General features: G+C 44.2%; 1 protein-coding gene across 2 annotated transcripts in view; it reads left to right on the plus strand.

Annotated features, from left to right (window-relative positions):
- The window catches only part of MTCL3 (MTCL family member 3), a 188,329-nt gene that overhangs the window by 140,046 nt on the left and 29,926 nt on the right, over positions 1–18,357 (plus strand). The window contains exon 5 of one of the 2 annotated variants that reach the window (XM_069234839.1): positions 8,565–9,740. In XM_069234839.1, coding sequence (XP_069090940.1) covers positions 8,565–9,740 — 1,176 coding nt within the window. The remainder of the gene's footprint in view (positions 1–8,564; positions 9,741–18,357) is intronic. The other variant, XM_069234840.1, reaches the window with a different exon arrangement.

Below are 18,357 nucleotides of genomic sequence, written 5' to 3' on the forward strand. Positions count from 1 at the left end.
AAGGCCCGGATGCAGAGGAGCAAGGAAATGGCAGCGACCCCCGGTTGGAGCCGACACTGCGGTCTCAGAAGAGGGTGAGTGACCGCAGGTGTTGTGGCGACTGCAACGACTGGTGATCTATTGGTGCCGGGGCTTGGCTCCTGCTCCTGGGGGCACCCGCCTCCCTCGCGTTTAAGGAGGGAACCGATGGGCCTCTGGCTCAGCAGCAGAGGAGGTGAGGGCCCGAAGAGTTGGCAGTCTGGACGGACCACGTCGGAGCCGATAGTGCACGGCCCGAAAGTAAGGAGGAGGTAGCAGCTGCTTTAGCTGCCGGGGGTCCTGGGTGCCAGTATTCAGACAAGGGAAGAAGGCCCCCAGAGCTCCCTGTGTGGACTGGTGGGGCGGAGGATAGAAGCTGCATGCTTTCCCCTGAGACGTGGCATTCTCAGCCCCTTGTGAGGAGAACCAATCGAGGTGGGTCCCCCATCCGTGGATTGAGGCGGTCGGGGGACCCCACCCACCTGGTATTGCTGGCAAAGGGTGTGGGGAAGTGAACCTCACGAAGAAAGCCTGGGAGTGGGGAAGCAAAGACATGGCGGCCGCCGCCAGCTGGGGATGTCCCATTCGGTCTCGAAGGAGAGTGAGTGGCTGCTGGGGCTGCAGTGGCCATGGTGATAAATAGAGCCGGGTGTGAGGCACCTGGTCCAGGAGGCGTTCGCCTCTCGTGCTCCTGGAGGAGCAAATGGAGGGCCTCTGGTCCTGGGGTTGAGGAAATGAGGGGCAGAGGAATCAGCGGTCGAGTCGGTCCGTGCTGGAGTCAAGGGTTCACAGCCAGAAATAGAGGAGGAGACGGCTGCCGGAATTACTGGCGGCCCTCGGGGCCAGGGATGGGCTAAGGGAGGAAAATCCCCAGGACCCCTGTGTCCTCCATAATTGCTGATCTGGGCTGCAAATAATCTAAACAAGAACAGTCCATGGGGGAGAAAAGCGAGGGCCCCTCACTCCTCCTGGAGTACAAGATAAATAACAGGGGGCGAGGGTGTAAAACAGCACAGAACACGAACCACAGTGCTGGGACTAAAACTTGCCAAGTGACGGAGGCCAGACCATGACTTGATGGCCAAGAAGTGATGGCTTTGATGGGATTGCAGAAGGAGCACATTTAGACGCGAGGATCCCCCAGGTTGGAGCGCGCTCAGTCTGGAGAGGTAGCGACAGCTCACACACTGTGTAGGGGGATGCGCAATGGGACAACCGACAGGCCGCTGAGGAAATTTATTGCATCCTTTGGCAGGTGACAGATGTACCAAGTGACAGCCCCACTATATGCCCCTGCTGCTTTCTGGGACAAAATGTGTAGCATAACGCGACTTGCCTGAAGCGACATAATGACTGGGGGCGTGGAGGAAAGGCAGTGCAACAAACTAAGCTTGACAAATATGCCATACCAAAGGGTACCACAGATGTGGAGAGATCTTCAGACCGGAGTATTGCATTGCCGGCCCAGGCAGTGATAGATGCGGGACTCCCAGACTCCATGATTTGATGGAGACCATAAAAAGAGTTCGTACCTCCCTAGAGTCAAGAATCGACTTAGTGATAACAGAGATAGGTCTCCTGTGAGCTGACCTCCGCAATATGGGCACACGGGTGAAAGAAATAGATGACTCCCCCACCACCCTGAGAGAAGACACTAAGGGAGCTGTAACCGCTGTGCGGCCGCCAATGCGGCCACACTCCTGCGGTCCCCATTACAACATCCCCGCTGGGCCGGCGGGCGCAAACCTAGCTTACGCCTGCCGGCCCAGCGGGGATGCGGCCGCAACATAGGAGCCGGCTCCTAATGGAGCCGGCGGTGTTGCGGCCGTACGACCCGTCGCGCTTTTCACTGTCTGCTATGGCCCCAGGGGCCCCAGGACTCCCTTACCGCCAGCCTCTTCCTGGCGGTGCAAACCGCCAGAAACAGGCTGGCGGTAGGGGAGTCATAATCCCCAGGGCAGCGCTGCTTGCAGCGCTGCCCTGGCTGATTATCACCGCCCGGGGCTAAAACGGCAGGAAACCGCCGGCCCCGGCGGTGCGACCGCGGCGCTAACGCCGCAGTCGAAATATGGGTCTCCATACCGCCAGCCTGTTGGCGGTACGGACGCCACTTTAGCCCTGGCGGTCTCAGACCGCCAGGGTCGTAATGACCCCCTAACAGTCTAAATACCCAAGTCAGCAAACTGCAGGTACTTACTACCAACATGCAGGCCAAACTGGAAGGCTATGAGAGTAGATCCAGAAGGAACAATATTCGGATAGTGGGGGTGCCGGAGAAATCCGAAGGACCTGCAGGTGATGTGTTTGTTGAAGATCTTGTCATTAAGGAACTACAACCTATAGGGCTCTCCAAGTTCTTCTCCCTAGAATGTGTACACAGGGTGCCTGGAAGAGTACCACAACAGGAGCACCACCTCGCTCCAGCATTGCTAGAATCTTTCATTTTTGAGACTGGGATTTGATCTCACAGACGGCAGGGGCCGCCCCCACCCTCCGGACCTCTATGAAAATGCAAAGATAACCTTTTTTCCAGACTTTACGATGCAGGTGCAGCGACTGAGACATGATTTTATGGGAAATATGTAAGAACAAGAAATTAAATATTCCATGATCTTTCCATCCAAATTGCGAATAGTCACAGAGGGGAAAATATGGTTCTTTGAGACTCCGACAGATGCTTTGTCATGGCTTGAGGGCTGGTGAACAGCTGGAAACTGCAAAGGAAGGCAAGTGGGATGCCAATGCCAGCAAAGTGATATGCTGCAGAGACCAAGGGATGGCCCACAGAAAGACCAGAGCGCTACACTAGACTTGGAAGCAAGTTACAGTCCTTCCTAGAGACCCAGAACTGAACAGATGATTTTGACAAATGGGGTGCTCTTTGAACCACTTTGTTCTCTGCCTGCACAGGGAGGGTGGGTAGGGGAGTCTCCAGACCACTGGGCTCCTCAGCCTAATAAATTAATGGGCAGTGAAACGGAGTTAAGATGGTGTTGCCATGGACCGGGACCCCATAGAAACGTAGCAAATTTTTGAATATAAGGATATAGCCTTGGGGAGGTACGTTTTCTGTCGATAGCCACCACAAAATTTAACATGTTGGGTAGGAGCAACAGGCACTCTGCAGAGTTAGGGAGGTGGGTAGTTTTGGATCCACCATGCAGGGAGGCAGGGAGTGGAGTATGCTTTGGTTATGTTTTTAATTGGTTGTTTGAACAAATGTTAGGTATGATGTGCAGCAGTTGGATATCACCACGACCCAGACCGCCGCAGCTGACCCATTATAAAATACAGGTCGCGCCACCCCGCCACCACACATGGACAATCTGGTCCATGTTCCCTTCTCCCTTTGGTAATGACATCTATGTTCATGGACATTAGATTGCTATCGTGGAATGTAAACGGGCTGGGGGATAAAACAAAGAGGGGAGTAGGGCTGCAATATCTAAATCGGCACGCCCCAGATGTTGCTCTCCTACAGGAGACGCATCTATGCGGAAATACATATCGAGCTCTAGACCGCTGGGGGTATAAAATGACGGCCCATGCAGGACATACCTAAGGCTCTCAAGGAGTTGGTATCCTTTTGCGCACGTCCTGGCCCTTTACGATCAAAGGCACATGGATGGATAGGCGTGGCAGATATTCAGCGCTCGCCGGGACATGGGATGGAGCCACACTAAATATTGTCTTTGTATATATTCCACTGCGCTTGCACGCAGATGCACATGTGGAACTTAGTGCTTTGCTCTTAAAACTACCAGACGGATAACTCCTAATAGGGGGAGACTTTAATGGGAGACATTGCATGCTGCAAGACAGATGGGCGCATCACTTGCAGATTTTTTTATGGCCATGGGGCTTATTGATGGGTGGCGCGCCTGCAACCCACAAAAGCGACAATACACATTTCTATCAGGGGCCCATGGCAGCCTCTCAATAATTGATTACATTCTCACTCTCCCTCAGCAGCTAGGCTACTTTAAAGAAATCAAGCACTTGGCACAAGGAATATCAGACCATTCACTGATCTGGGTGGTGTATGGTAATCAGGCCCCACCTGAATAGCGAAGGTTAGTGGTCAGTCCCTGGTATCTAAAGATACCTCAGATCCGCACTAGTTTGAGCTCGGCAACCCAGTGCTACTTTGCTGAAAATGTAGGATCCGTCGAGTCTCCACAGACATTATGGGAGGCCTATAAAGTGGTAATAAAGGAACAAGAAGTCTTGGCGATAGTGTAGCATAAGAAGGATGCAACAGCATGTGTGGAGGCCCTAGAGAGAGAAATTAGAAAACTGGAGGCTGGTGGATTCAGACCAGATAAATAGATCACATCAGCTAGCACTAAAACAAAAAGAATAAAGAGCCACAGAGATGGAAGCAGCTCGCACACACTATGTGGCTAAACAGCGTTGGTTATACGAAGTGAATGACAGGGTGGGTAAGTTGCTGTCCCGCTGGAGAGAAAAGAGAGAACCAATAAATGGGTGCTCGAGATAGAGATTACTAGTGGGGTCCAGGTGCGTGGTGGGCAGTTGATAGCTGGGGCTTTTGCTGACTACTATGCCTCTGATATTGACACCTGAGAATTACTATAGAATATCAACCTAGCAAGTCTCTGCCGCCAAGATAAAGATCTATTAGAACATGAAATAACGCAGGATGAAATACTGCAAGCTATACAAGACTTGGCCTCGGGTAAAGCAATGGGGCCTAACGGGCCATCCATGGAACTATATAAACTTACTGCGTACAACTTCTAGTCTGGTAAAGGTGATCCCATCCTTGATACATCTGGACCAATCTGGCTTTATGCCAGGTCAAAGCACTGTCCTGAACCTGAGAAGCTTGCATGGGGTCATGGGTCAGATTCCCAGAATAAGGGAGGCCTCGGGTGTTTTCGCTGGATGCACGGATGGCCTTCAATACCATAAACTGGACCTATCTCTTTGAAGTCCTCAAGAAGTTTGGGTTCGGACCCAGATTTATAGCCTGGGTGCGTCTCCTGTATGCTAAGCCTCTGGCCCAGGTGATCATCAACCAATGTACATCCTCAGTTTTCCAACTCCAGCGTGGTACCCATCAGGGGTGTCAATTATCCCCCTTAATTTTTGCTATGGCATTGGAGTCACTGGCTGAGTGGATACGTGTTGATCCACTAATCAGAGGTTTGCGATGGTCAGAGGGATGTGAAGACAGGATATCACTTTATGCCGACGACATCCTGCTCTACATCTTAGAGGCAATTTCCTCCCTTGACAGATTAATGCATATTCTTACACTCTTCCATCACTACTCCGGCTATACTATTAACTGAGACAAGTCAGTGATTTATATACTAAATGGCCCAGCCTCACATCTCCGGACAGGCTGCTGTGCCCACATTGGGTATCTATATAACTGGAGCACCCATTAGCTTCTCTGCCCGGAATTTAGATCCTCCATTGCGACGACTTAGGGGAGATGTTGAGCAATGGAGATCCCTTCCATTGTCACTCTTGGGTAGGGCTGCACTGTTTAAAATGATGGCGCTGCCCGGTTTCCTTTACATACTTCCTAATACCCTGTATCTGATTCCTGCCTCGTATTTCCAAGACATTGAACAGGCGAGGCATACACTCTGGTGGGATAGGGGTAAGTCACGGATAGCTGTAGTCAAGCTAACAAGAAGCAGGTTTGATGGAGGCATTGCCTTCCCAGACATGCATAACTATTATTGTGCAGCCCAGCTAATGACTATTAACCAGTGGACTTTTCTACTGGTAACAGAGCCAGCCTATCGATGGACAGAGATGCCATGCAGCCGGGAGGAGTACTCTGGGCCTTCTATGGTGGGCGAAAGCCTCAGACCTTCCCTGATCCTACAGCAATTACCCTAACTCTCTGGCATGAAACACTGGGTGTGCTAGGGTGGAAAAATGTCATCACGCAGAGCACCCCCTGGGGGAAACCGCGGCACTGGGCACACTAGCAACTCATCCTAAATTTAATAAATGGGACCTCATTGGTCTCACAAAAGTGGAAGACCTGTGGGCGCGGGGAGCCATTCTTGCCTTCGTGGATCTCCAGATAGAGTTCTGGCTAGCCCCGACAGAGACGTATCGCTACCTCCAAATCAGACATGCACTCTATAAAGTATTATCCAGAGGGAAGGACCCTCCTCAGTCTTCCCCACTTGAAGTCCAAGTACTATCCGAACACATACCTAAAAATGCAACGTCTCTCACATACTGTAAAATAATACACAACCTACAGGATGTATGTAAGGACCTGAAAGCGCGCTTGGGTACAGGATGTAGGTGAATTAGATGACGATGAGTGGCAGGAGGACTTAGCATCTCCTAGGGAGGTAGGAATGCGAGCAATGTTCCGATTAGTGCAACCGAAAAGTCTCCACAGGAGCTATTATTCTTGCACTACCCTGGCCAAGATGAGCAGGGGAGCTTCACCCTTGTGTCCCTGAAATTGTAGCCTGCTCGGGTCATTCTATCATATGCAATGGAAATGTCCAGCGATATAGCGATACTGGACTGCAGTGGTATCCTGTTTATAAAAGGTTTGTGGAAACACTGTAGAGCCCCAACCCAAGTGGTGTGTACTGAATATAATGGGAGTAATTGATCTTGCCCGCATGGATCCGACATGGATGACGTTGGGATTGATAGTAGCAAAGTGTAATTTAACCCGGGATTGGAAAGCCACTAGTCCATCCGGGTTAGAGGAATGTAAATATGACCTAAACTGGTGCATGCTGGCAGAGAAAGTGATTTATGAGGGTAGGAGATGCCTCAAAAAATGGCTCAAGGTTTGTAGAAAGTGGAACTCCTACAGGGGAGGATTGTGTGCATTGGCGACAGGGGCGGGACCAGAGGATTAATAAGCAACATGAGAAACTGAATGTGAGAAAACGTGGGTCCTGGAGAGGAGAGTAATAGAGGGGGAATCTACTGGATCGGGATGATGGGAAATGGTAATGATTAATTGTATTCTGACTAATATGACTGCAGAGGCTGCAATATGCACTTGTTTTGTTTTTTCTCTTATCTTCTTCTAATAAAAAGAATTAAAAAAAAAAAAGACTTAACTTCTCAGACAGTCACCCAATCAATGGAAGACAGCAAAGATGCAGTTTCAGTCTCATTTAAATATACAAGACTTTCTCCCAAGTACAACTTTGATTGTGACTTTCATACTTGCAGATAAGAAATCAGAGCTGCTATTCCACCACAATCTCAAAGAAAACAAAATTATGTTCTGCATGAGAAATAAAATTAAAATTTCGGTGTTGCTTTAGCTTCTGAACAAAAATAAATGTACCTGTTTTACAAGCAAAGTAACAACAAATATGAACAATTTGTAAAATATTGGCATACACTAACTAGAATCAGACTTTGAAGTTTTGATATATGTGCACAAAACATTTAATATGGAAACATATTTTGCTTCATCTCACTAGAAGTCTGAAATTAATTTCTTATTCAAGCAAATGTGTGTAATAGTATGCTCAGTTATCTCAGAAATGTAAAATAATAATGGTCTGATTTAGAGGAGGGTAGTAAGATATAGTCCTCTGAAAAGCAGAGGTAAGAAGATTTTCTGCACATTTTATTTGCAACAAAGAATTCTTGTGCCAGAGAAAGTTCCCTCACTTTGTTACAAAATAAACGTGATAATTTGTCTGGCAAATGATTCTCTAGTGAAACTTAGACTAAGGACTCAAATTAGAATAGGGGGGAAGTGATCTGGCCATTTTGCAAAGTTCTTTGCTACCCTGTTCCCCATTGATGGGGATCCAAGTCACCGAACTACCTTTGTCAAAACAGTCAGCCCTGACAGATTCTTCACGTATCCAGAATCCTCCAACGTAGCATCTGATCTATCATTTAGAGTTTGGGAGATCAGGCTAACGTCCATACATCCGGGTGTTCCAGCCCTGCCAAACTTGTAGTTTCTCTGCTTCACATAGAAGTCTGGAAACAGCAGGATTTCGAATGTTAGGGCTTATTCCATTAGAAGCCCTTACTCTGGAAGCCCATTTGCCACAGGGACACCTGGTCACTGTGATGGTCTTTCTATCCTCATAAGGGCAAAGAAGGTAACCACTGGCCTCCACGCATCAAAACGTCTTGTGTATGAGTCATTAATGCATTATTTTCCACAGAGCAGCTCTCACTTAGGGGTTTATTTTGTAAAAAGCAGAATTAATGCATATTGGGCAGCAAACATGTCAATCCTCTTTGTATTAATCTGCATCTTAAGTAATCCGCCCCAGAAGTCAGTTCACTTAAGGCTCAGAGATCTCCATGCGACAGGCTAGTATCTCTAAGTACCACTAGCTTGGTGAAATGCCTGCCATAATTTTAATGAAACCGTTAGTGCCTTCTGCCACGCGTTTGTCATTTGGAATTACCACTCGCTCTAGGGAGGAAATTACATTACCACTATTGTCACATATATGACCATCCTTCTCTAAAGCAGACCCTACTGCATTACCCCATTTTCTATTTTTATTTTCCTAATTTTGCCTTTCTCTTTTACTTCTGAGGAGGACAGTGACGATTTAAAGTGTCAGCTTCAGTTTGTCAAGGAAGAAGCAACCCTCATGAGAAAGAAAATGGCCAAGATAGACAAAGAGAAAGACCGAATCGAACATGAGCTACAGAAATACAGGTCATTCTATGGAGACCTGGATAGCCCTCTGCCAAAAGGTGAGGCTGGGGGACCTCCAACCACCAGAGAAGCAGAACTCAAACTCCGCCTGAGGCTGGTGGAAGAAGAAGCTAATATACTAGGAAGGAAAATAGTAGAACTGGAGGTGGAAAACAGGGGTCTGAAAGCAGAACTTGATGACCTAAGGGGAGATGATTACTCAGGGAACACCAACCCTCTCTTGGGGGAGCAAAATGAGTCCCTCTCAGAAATGCGTCAGCACCTGCAGCTGGTTGAAGATGAGGCTGAACTTCTTAGACGGAATCTGTCTGACATGGAGGAGCAGAATAAACGCATTACTGCTGAAATGAACAAGTATAAGTACAAATCAGCAAGTCATGACAGCTCTCGGCATACTGACAGTGCCAAAATGGAGGCCTTGCAAGAAGAATTGAAAGCTGCCCGAATGCAGATCAATGAGCTGAGTGGCAAGGTCATGCAGCTACAGTATGAGAATAGAGTGCTCATGTCTAATATGCAGCGCTATGATCTGGCCTCCCACCTGGGTATCCGTGGCAGCCCCCGGGACAGTGATGCTGAAAGTGACACAGGGAAAAAGGAAAGCGATGATGATTCACGCCCACCACACAGGAAACGAGAAGGCCCAATTGGTGGTGAAAGTGACTCAGAGGAGGTCCGTAACATCCGCTGCTTGACTCCCACCCGGTCTTTTTATCCTCCAACATCAGGGTGGCAAAAAAACTACGCCGAGAGGCAGCAGATGAAGGACATTCGCTCTGAGGCGGAGCGTTTGGGAAAGACGATAGACCGTCTGATTTCAGACACTAGCACAATCATCACAGAGGCAAGAATTTATGTGGCTAACGGAGATCTCTTTGGACTGATGGATGAAGAGGATGAGGGCAGCAGAATAAGAGAACATGAACTGCTTTATCGTATTAATGCCCAGATGAAGGCATTCAGGAAAGAACTGCAGTCCTTCATTGACAGACTGGAAATTCCAAAGTCATCTGATGACCAAACTGCAGATGATTCATTATCAGTCAGCCAGGTGAGTTGGAGAAGCAGTCTTTTATGTGTTTGGATGAATGCATTTTTCAGCAACTTTGGGTTGGAATGCGGTGTTTATATTTTTCATTTTCCCTCTTGACATATGCGCATATCCATCTAATGGTGAAGTCCCAGTATGATGAAATGCTCGAAAAATATTTTTTCACACATCTCTAAACATAGTAAGAATGAGTGGTAATCTCTAACAATCTGTGTATATAGGTTATCAAATATTCATGTTTTGGCTGAATTGCTTTCAAACGCTTTGCTAACCATGTAAAGTGCAAACTTGGCTTTTCTCTGTTTAACAAATGTCATAGAAATGCATGTGCATACCTCATGAACTTTTGATTTCTTTCTGCCAAATATACCTGTCAGGTAAAAATAGAGAATGTCAAATTGGTCTGTTCATATATGAACAAAAAGCAGTTCAGAAATTGTTAAATATGGTCTTGTGTTATATATTTATACTTCAGACAATAAATGTTTGAACACTGATTTAAACAGTCGAGGGTTCTTGTACAAGTAGTTTTGCTTTTTATCTTGTCAAAGTCTTTCAAGAGTCACCACACACAAATCAGTCCCCAATTTTTCTCTTCCTCAGAGTTTGCTGCTGCGGATGTCTATCAGGGCTTGTTTGGGTTACAGCAGTCAGAAAAAGTGAAGTTCAAAAACAGGGTGCGGATGGCAAAACATACTCCATCTTACATGAACTTGAAAGTGTGAGCAATGGAACAGTTACAAACTCCAAAAAGGCAAACATTTAGAAAATATTTGATCTGAATCATAATTTGCCCGGAATCTTGAATTTTATGACTTTAAAAATATTCAACAGGAGGCTTCTCTTTGAAATCTGTGGGAGAAATGGACATGCATGAAAAAGTGAGTTTTTCATGATTAAAAAACGAGGACATTTTTTCATGTTAATGGCATGAATATTGTGTGTGTGAATGGAAATATTTGTAATAAACTTCTGATTGCAAGCGTATTGGCGAAAAGGAGAACCAAGACAACAGGAAACTAACAGAAACCTTGTGAGCTATGCCAAACTATTAGAATCTGGCAATATATAAACTACAATTATGAGGCATTTAAAAAAAAAAGTATGAGGTTAGTAACTCATTTTAGCTAGATCATCTAGTAGGGCAAGCTCATCAAGTCAAAAGGGATGGAAACTATGATGCCAAATGGCTTACAATGGATAGCTGAAAACTAAGATGTGTTATTGACTACAAAGCTGGGCAGGAATAAGTGGCAACAAATTTCAGTATCGGATATCAATCTTGTAAAGTAACACTACTCAGTTCAAGGCATCTAAAATTGTGTTCTGCTGCATAGAGGAAAATGCCGTACATGAAACGTTACAGAGGGAGTGTTGGTACTTAATACCTCATACCTGCTAAACCAACACTAAATTACAGATTTTAGGTTGTATGTACTAGGGGCTGTGAATGACAAGAGAAGGAATTCAAGGTATGTAAAATCAAGATATTTTATCTAAAAATATGTGGAAGAAGCAAAAATGTGCATTGAAAATGTCAAGTAGATTTAGGTATTTCCCAAACCTGCTCAATGAGCAAACATAATGTATCTAGTCCATCAAATAGAAACATATTACAGCCAGGTATCCAAATTATTTGCATTCAGAGTTTGAGGTCAGATGTAAACCAATATTTCAAAATACTTTCCCAGAAATGGCAAGGAGGAATAGAAAAATGTGTCAGAGCATTAAAAATTAATGCAGTACAAAACATCTACACATACTAAATAGAATACCAAGTGATAGGTGGCAGTTTAATCTTTAATCAGAATAGAACTCAAATTACAAAGTCTGGATTACAAGCAGTCAAACTTGTCAAGTAGTTTTATTGTGGGCAGTGGGCTGAACTAATGCACTGATGAACTGATATAAAACCAGAACCTAGGAAAGTAAGGCAATGTAAAGTAAGGCAAAATAAAGGAATCACACCACATACTTCAGTAGAAAGCTATGTGAGGTTTTATATAAATGCATACCAGAGGTTTTTGAGAAACTGGCTAAGAATTACGAAGTGTCACAGAACTGAACCAGTTGAGAGCTGTGGTACTGTACATACATCCAAAAGGGATGAAACTCATGTTTTCCATCCAGTATACTTAACTTCAAATGTAGACCTAGTTCTTGAAAACTAATATAAAATAAAACAACTCAACCAGTAAAGAAAGATTAGCTAGACTTTGGATATTGTGGTAGATACCAAGAGCGTTATTGAGAGTTTGGCAAATGACAGGCATAATGCAATAAATTACAGATGTCAGGAGTGTATACATGGATGTTTTTGATAAATGTCCTGCGTCTGCCAAATTCTAAATAACCCCTAAGAATTAATTTCTGCTGTCCGTCTAGCTGTCTGTGTAGGAGCAATAGTGAATTAAACATAGTATGCTGTAAGATAGTAGGAGCACACTGGAGATAGTGTAGGTATTTAAGTAAAACTACATAGCTTTCTTGCTAAATGTGCTAAGAGAATACAACTAAGGAAATGCTATCACCACAGAAGACAAATGATAAACCACAAGAAGACCCAGAGAGACTAGAAAAAGTTTGGTGTCTATAGTATGCAATTTAGTTCAGAGTAGCTGAGGGTAATAAAAAGACAACTGCCACAAAGGTAACTTCTAAACCTTTAATTTCTCTCTGCTCGGTTGGTTACAACGACCGACCGAGCAGAGAGAAACTCCCAACTTCTGGTCCGTTCGTTAGAAAACATCCTCATTCCATTACATTTCTTGTCAAAGCAAAAGCCAACACATCTCTCTCCCTTGCAATTAACATAAAACAATAAAAATGAAATGTAAACAACCCATATTTATATCAAACAATTAACATAGCATTTGTACATTGGAAAGTATGAAATATATTTAAAATCACTCTTAGAAAACGGAGAACGAAATTATACATAGTCACTTAATTTTATTTAAGGTCTCCTCTTTTTTGGTGTCCTCAAAATCCTCATACCACAGGACGATTGTTCAGCATTGGACGAGTCACTACAATCATTCCTTGCCTAAACTCCTGACTCAACTTCCCCACGTACACGTACACATACACCACCACTCCTCCAGGGACACAGCTCTCTTTATTCCACAAATTGCCATCCTCTAACATGACCACACGATCTTTGACATGAATAACTTTCTTTAGCCACGGAACTTAAACAGACCCTTTTTCATGATGCCTGGTAGTAAAACTCTGACCACATCACTCGGTTTAACCGGCTAAGTATGTGTACTCCTAGGTTTTGTACAACAAGCATACTTCTTTTGTGCCATCTCATGCTTCAGCTTAATTGATGATGGAAAATCTCATTCAACCTAGAACTTCCTATTCACAGACAGACCAACTTCGTAGTTGGCTCCTGACTCTTGAGAAGGATAAATGGAGATACTCCTGTGATAGCGTTAGGGGTGGGGCAAATAGCCCACAGTAAATCCTTATTTTCCTTGCCCCACTTCAACCAACTAGCAATTGATAATTGGACATTGTCCTAAATGACTCTATGGCGCCTTTCTACAAGACCGTTGTGGTGGGGATGATACAGAGATGTTTGGTATATTTATCACCCCAATGTGATAGACATTCCTTGAATTCACCTGACATAAAATAAAGTCCATAATCTGTCACTTTTTAACCAGGAGCCCCCTGTTTCATGAACACAGATTGCAAACATCCAATAACTTCTGATATGTTAGATGACCTCACACACTTCACCTCTGGCCACCCTGAAAAGTAATCAATACGTAGAATTCCACATTTACAACTATTTTTAACAACATTGATGGTACCTATGATATCCATACCAGGTTTGACCCAAGCTTTGTCAGGGACCGGCACAGTTTCCAATGGACTGGGTACGGTGACTTGGGATTTGTTGCTGATGTCACATGCCACACACTCTTTCACAAAATCCTCAACTTCTTTGTCCAGCTGTTGCCACCAAAACTGATTCCTGAGCCTCCTTTTCATGGCTGTCATCCCTACAGGACCTTCATCTGCCATCTCTCAATACCATGTCATGAATGCCATTGGGTACACCCAGTGAATCACTCCTTTTTAGTATTCAATCAGATACACTTAGGGGGTTATTACAACTTTGGAGGAGGTGTTAATCCATCCCAAAAGTGACGGTAAAGTGACAGATATACCACCAGCCTATTACGAGTCCATTATATCCTATGGAACTCGTAATACGTCTGGTGGTATATCCGCCACATTTGGGATGGATTAACACCTCCTCCAAAGTTGTAATAACCCCCTTAGTATTGAAAACAAATGCTTAAAAGAATTAATGTGCTCAGAACTCTTATCTTTGGGCCAATCCTTGCCAATCAAGCCCTTAACGTCCTGTAAAATGTTGTCACGATTCAAAGCAGACCTCCATTCCCTCTCTGAAATACAACCATTGGTGACACTGCCAATGACCCCCACAACACTAAAATCCTCTTTTTCGGTATCCACCACGCCCTCACCATCTTTTAAGGGTAAACGAGATAAACAATTTGCAAATATATTCTTCACACCAGGAATATATTATACATGTTACTGAAATTCCTGCAGTGTAAACTGCCACTTGGCAGTACATGGCTTAGCACTGCTGGCTCCTTTGGTTGTGAACAGATTGACTAAAGGCTTATAGTCCACTCTAGCGGTAAACTGTACACCCCACACATAGATTATGGTTAACCCTCCACCAACAAGCTAAAACTTCTTGCTCAATGACAGAGAAGGTACTTAAGGTGACCCTAAGGGCATGAGATGCCCTGATCCATATTGAGTGGCATCAGTGACAATGATAGACAGGTCACAAGTGTCAAAGGGCTTCAAAGGAATGCCACTGTCATAGTTTGAATCTTGCTCTGGGCAAAACTGATGATTTAAGGATGACAGTACTTATGTTTGTAGGCGACTATGCCTATCCTACAACAAGTCGCAACTGTTGTCCCAACCCTTCCGGCTCACAAGCAGCAAAAAGTGATTTGTGGCAGCCTTTACACATGGACTCAAGCGTGTGACATCTCAGGGAGTGTTGTGGTTAAACAGAGATTACTCCTTTCTCACATGAACAGCATGTCAATCAAAAACAGGCAATGAAAGAGCTACAGTAAAGATTTCAATTGGTTTTATTTAACAAAACTGCAATCTAGAATAAGTTGCATGGGCTGCAATGATTAGGATAATGAATAATGCAAGGAACAGAACGGTAAAGACAAGTCATTTAAACAAAGACCCCCATCATCTTGCAATGACATGAAATGACATGAGATGTGAAATATATCCTAATATCCAATTGTTATGTTCCTAATCTCTAACCTAAAAGAGAGCTAGGTGTGTTAAACCTAATCTGCCAGTGCCATGAAAAGAGCCCCCCCAACCCTTGTTACCTTGGAATGAGTTCTCTAGCTCAGACGCCATAGGGACACGAAGACTGGGTCAGCGTCAAGGCGACGTGCAGCATTGATAGCAACAATGGCATCTGGTCGGAATCCCTCTGACTATCTGTCTAAGTGAGGTCAATTTATACAGATCTGCTAGGAACCCTGACGTAGGTCTGTTCCCAAACAATAGATAACAAGACATGCTTGGGACGGTAATTTATATAAACAATTCCCTCGAAGGCGTCAACAAGGAAAGTACCTAATGTGAACACCTACAGTTTGTTTATCTTTGTCGCTTGATATTGACGCCTTAGAGCGGTGGCACTGATAACGTGAAACTAAAACATTGGCCTACCTAAAAACAAGGCAGACATCTTAAAAGATCTAATTAAATAAATGCTCTAAAAACAGAGCAGCTAAGCAGGGTAAAAGGCACTAGGTGACGGGGAACAAGTCTGCAAGCCAAAGGCTAAGCTAACTCCTGTTTCCCATTAAAGCAAACTAGGATTCACTACACCACTGGACACTTCTTTCTCGAAAACCTGAAACCCATGATTCAAAACCATGCTCCACACAGATTTCTCATTCTTCTTGAGACAGTGCTCTAAGGTTACATGTTCTTTGAACACACTTGGGGAGAGCACTCCAACATACCAAAGGATGACTGTACCTGATCTTTGTTGGCAGGAGTGAGAAATTCTAATATTGCCCTCACTAGACTTTCTTTTAGTTCCAACTCACATGCGAAAATCTTGTAATCCAAATAGTCAACACAATCCACAGTGAATTTGCACTTATCAGCAGTTAACATCATCCCTTTCTCTTCGATACAGAAAAAACATACTTAGAGATTTATTATAGGAGAACAGACTTTGACCAAGAACAAGGAAGTGATCCAGGAAACAAGTGACATTTGATATGCCTTCACACAATGTCTCCACTGCACTTTGAAATACAGAGGAGGCAGAGGCCAAAGCAAAGGGCATACAATTAAATCTATATGCTCCGTCCGGAGTAATGAATGATATCAAATGCCTTGACTCATGCGTCAGTGTGATTTGATGATATGTAGCCATTGAGAGAGGCCAACATCTCAGTTATATTTGGCAAGAGTTCCCTGTTCACCCATATTTTCTCATGGCGGTCCCTCAAAATGATAAACATCCTCAATGACCCATTGGCTTTCCTAGCCAACACGATAAGGGACAGCCAGAATTCTCAATGGCTTCAATTATGCATTGGTCACACAGATTTTTCAACTCTTTCTTAAGTTCATCCCTCATGGTCATGGGTACATGTCTCACTTGTACCACAGGAGTAGCACCTGACTTCAAAATGATCTGATGAGAAAATCCCTTCAACTTCTCCAATTTCTCTTGGAAAACGTCCGGGAACACATTCACCTAAGGGCATACGTCCGTAGCACCCATTGTGATACAATTGTAACACCTGATCAGGAGTATTGGGGTTCAAAATAATCACCAAATTAATTTGGTCCAAACATCCCAACAGACATGAACCATCCTTTTGGCCACATACATTATAGCCTTGACCTTGTTCCCTTTGAAGTCTAGAACAGCATCAGATTCCCATAATATTTCTATGAACTTTCCTCCATATGCAACAGGTCGCACACATGACTTCCTCAGATCCACATTGTCAACATTTTTCCACTCCTTGATACCAGTCAGATTGAAAAAGGATCCAGAATCTGCCATCATGTTGATGGAACACTCGAGACACTAATGAGACAATATGGTATTATTATCACACCAGCCCCAACCTGCATCACATTATTCTTCACACACTTCCTCTCTGCTTCTTGTACACAGCATATCATACTATCATCATCAGACTCAGATTTGATTCCATTACTCGGTGTGGACCCCACCACATTAACATATTTGGGTGCAGATGTGTTATTGCATGATTTATACATGTTAGCAAAATGCCCCTTCTTTTTGCACTTAGCACACTGTTTGTCGCCAGCAGGACACACTGAAGAATTACCCAGATGATTTCTGTTCCCACAATCATTAACAGTCCACAGCTTTCTTTTTTCACGTAAAATTTTTTCTCTTTATGTTTTACTAAATCATCTCCTTGCACAGCATGTTCATTTGTGCGTAGTGACATCTGCTCATGTAAATCGTTGTTGATTTTATACTAATAGCAATTTCAGCTGCTTTCTCCAAAGTTAATTTTCTGTGTTTAGCAACTTCCTTTGTATCTTTTTGTTGTCCGTTGTCTCCACAACCTAATCTGTTATAATTTTGTCGTCAAATGATCCATATTCACATGAGGCTGCCAAAAGTCTTGAAGCTCCAACATAGGACTAAATGACTCCCCTGACAATTGATGCCTAACGTAAAATTTAGGCCTCTCCGTTATGACATTTTTCCTTTTCGTAAAGAACATGTCTAACTTCTTAAAAGCAGTGGCGTATTCATCTAAAACACCCCCCTTTCCCATCACATTTGCTGCTGGTAGATGTTTCAAAATTGTCCTCCTCTCAGGGCCAAAAGAGTGCCTTAAAAAAGGATGTTTTTCTTCTGTGTATATACCCCCTTCTGTAGCCTCTGTGTAGGCCTCAAACCCTCCTTCCACTATTCCCACTCAATGTGTGGAGAACCTGGGGTCATTAAAAAGGCAGGAGGAGGAACAATATTCTGCTGCATCATGCTAGGACAGCTATGGCCACACACTTCAAAAACACACGCAACAGAAATGTGAAAAGAAGAATCTTGGGGGTACACAGTTCACTTTAGAAAATAAGACTACTCTGTGCAGAGTTTTAATTAGATTTAAAGATGAGATGTGCAGATCACTGCTTCATATTCCAGATTTGCCAATAAGTTGCTAGTTAGAACCATGTCAAGTTGTTTTTCAGTTTCCCAAAATTAGAGTTTGTCATATGTTGTGCGAATCACCAAATCTGCAAGATTCACATAAGTAATACATAAAACAGTACCTCATGAACTTACTGTGAAGGGCTTGCATCACAGAGCCGAAGAGCAGGGCGCTCAAGGTCACATATGCAGGCCGCGTACGTCATCTAATTAAGCAAACACTTCAGACTATGCTCGAGCTACTGGCTCCAGGGCACCTCATGGTGTAGAAAATGATGAAGAGTCTGTTCCCCGCTGATCCATAACTCTCAGGCATCTTATGAAGCATCCAGTTAGGGCGCCGTCCACCACAGA

This window comes from Pleurodeles waltl, chromosome 5 (assembly GCF_031143425.1).
Source record: "Pleurodeles waltl isolate 20211129_DDA chromosome 5, aPleWal1.hap1.20221129, whole genome shotgun sequence".
NCBI classification, from domain to species: Eukaryota; Metazoa; Chordata; class Amphibia; order Caudata; family Salamandridae; genus Pleurodeles; species Pleurodeles waltl.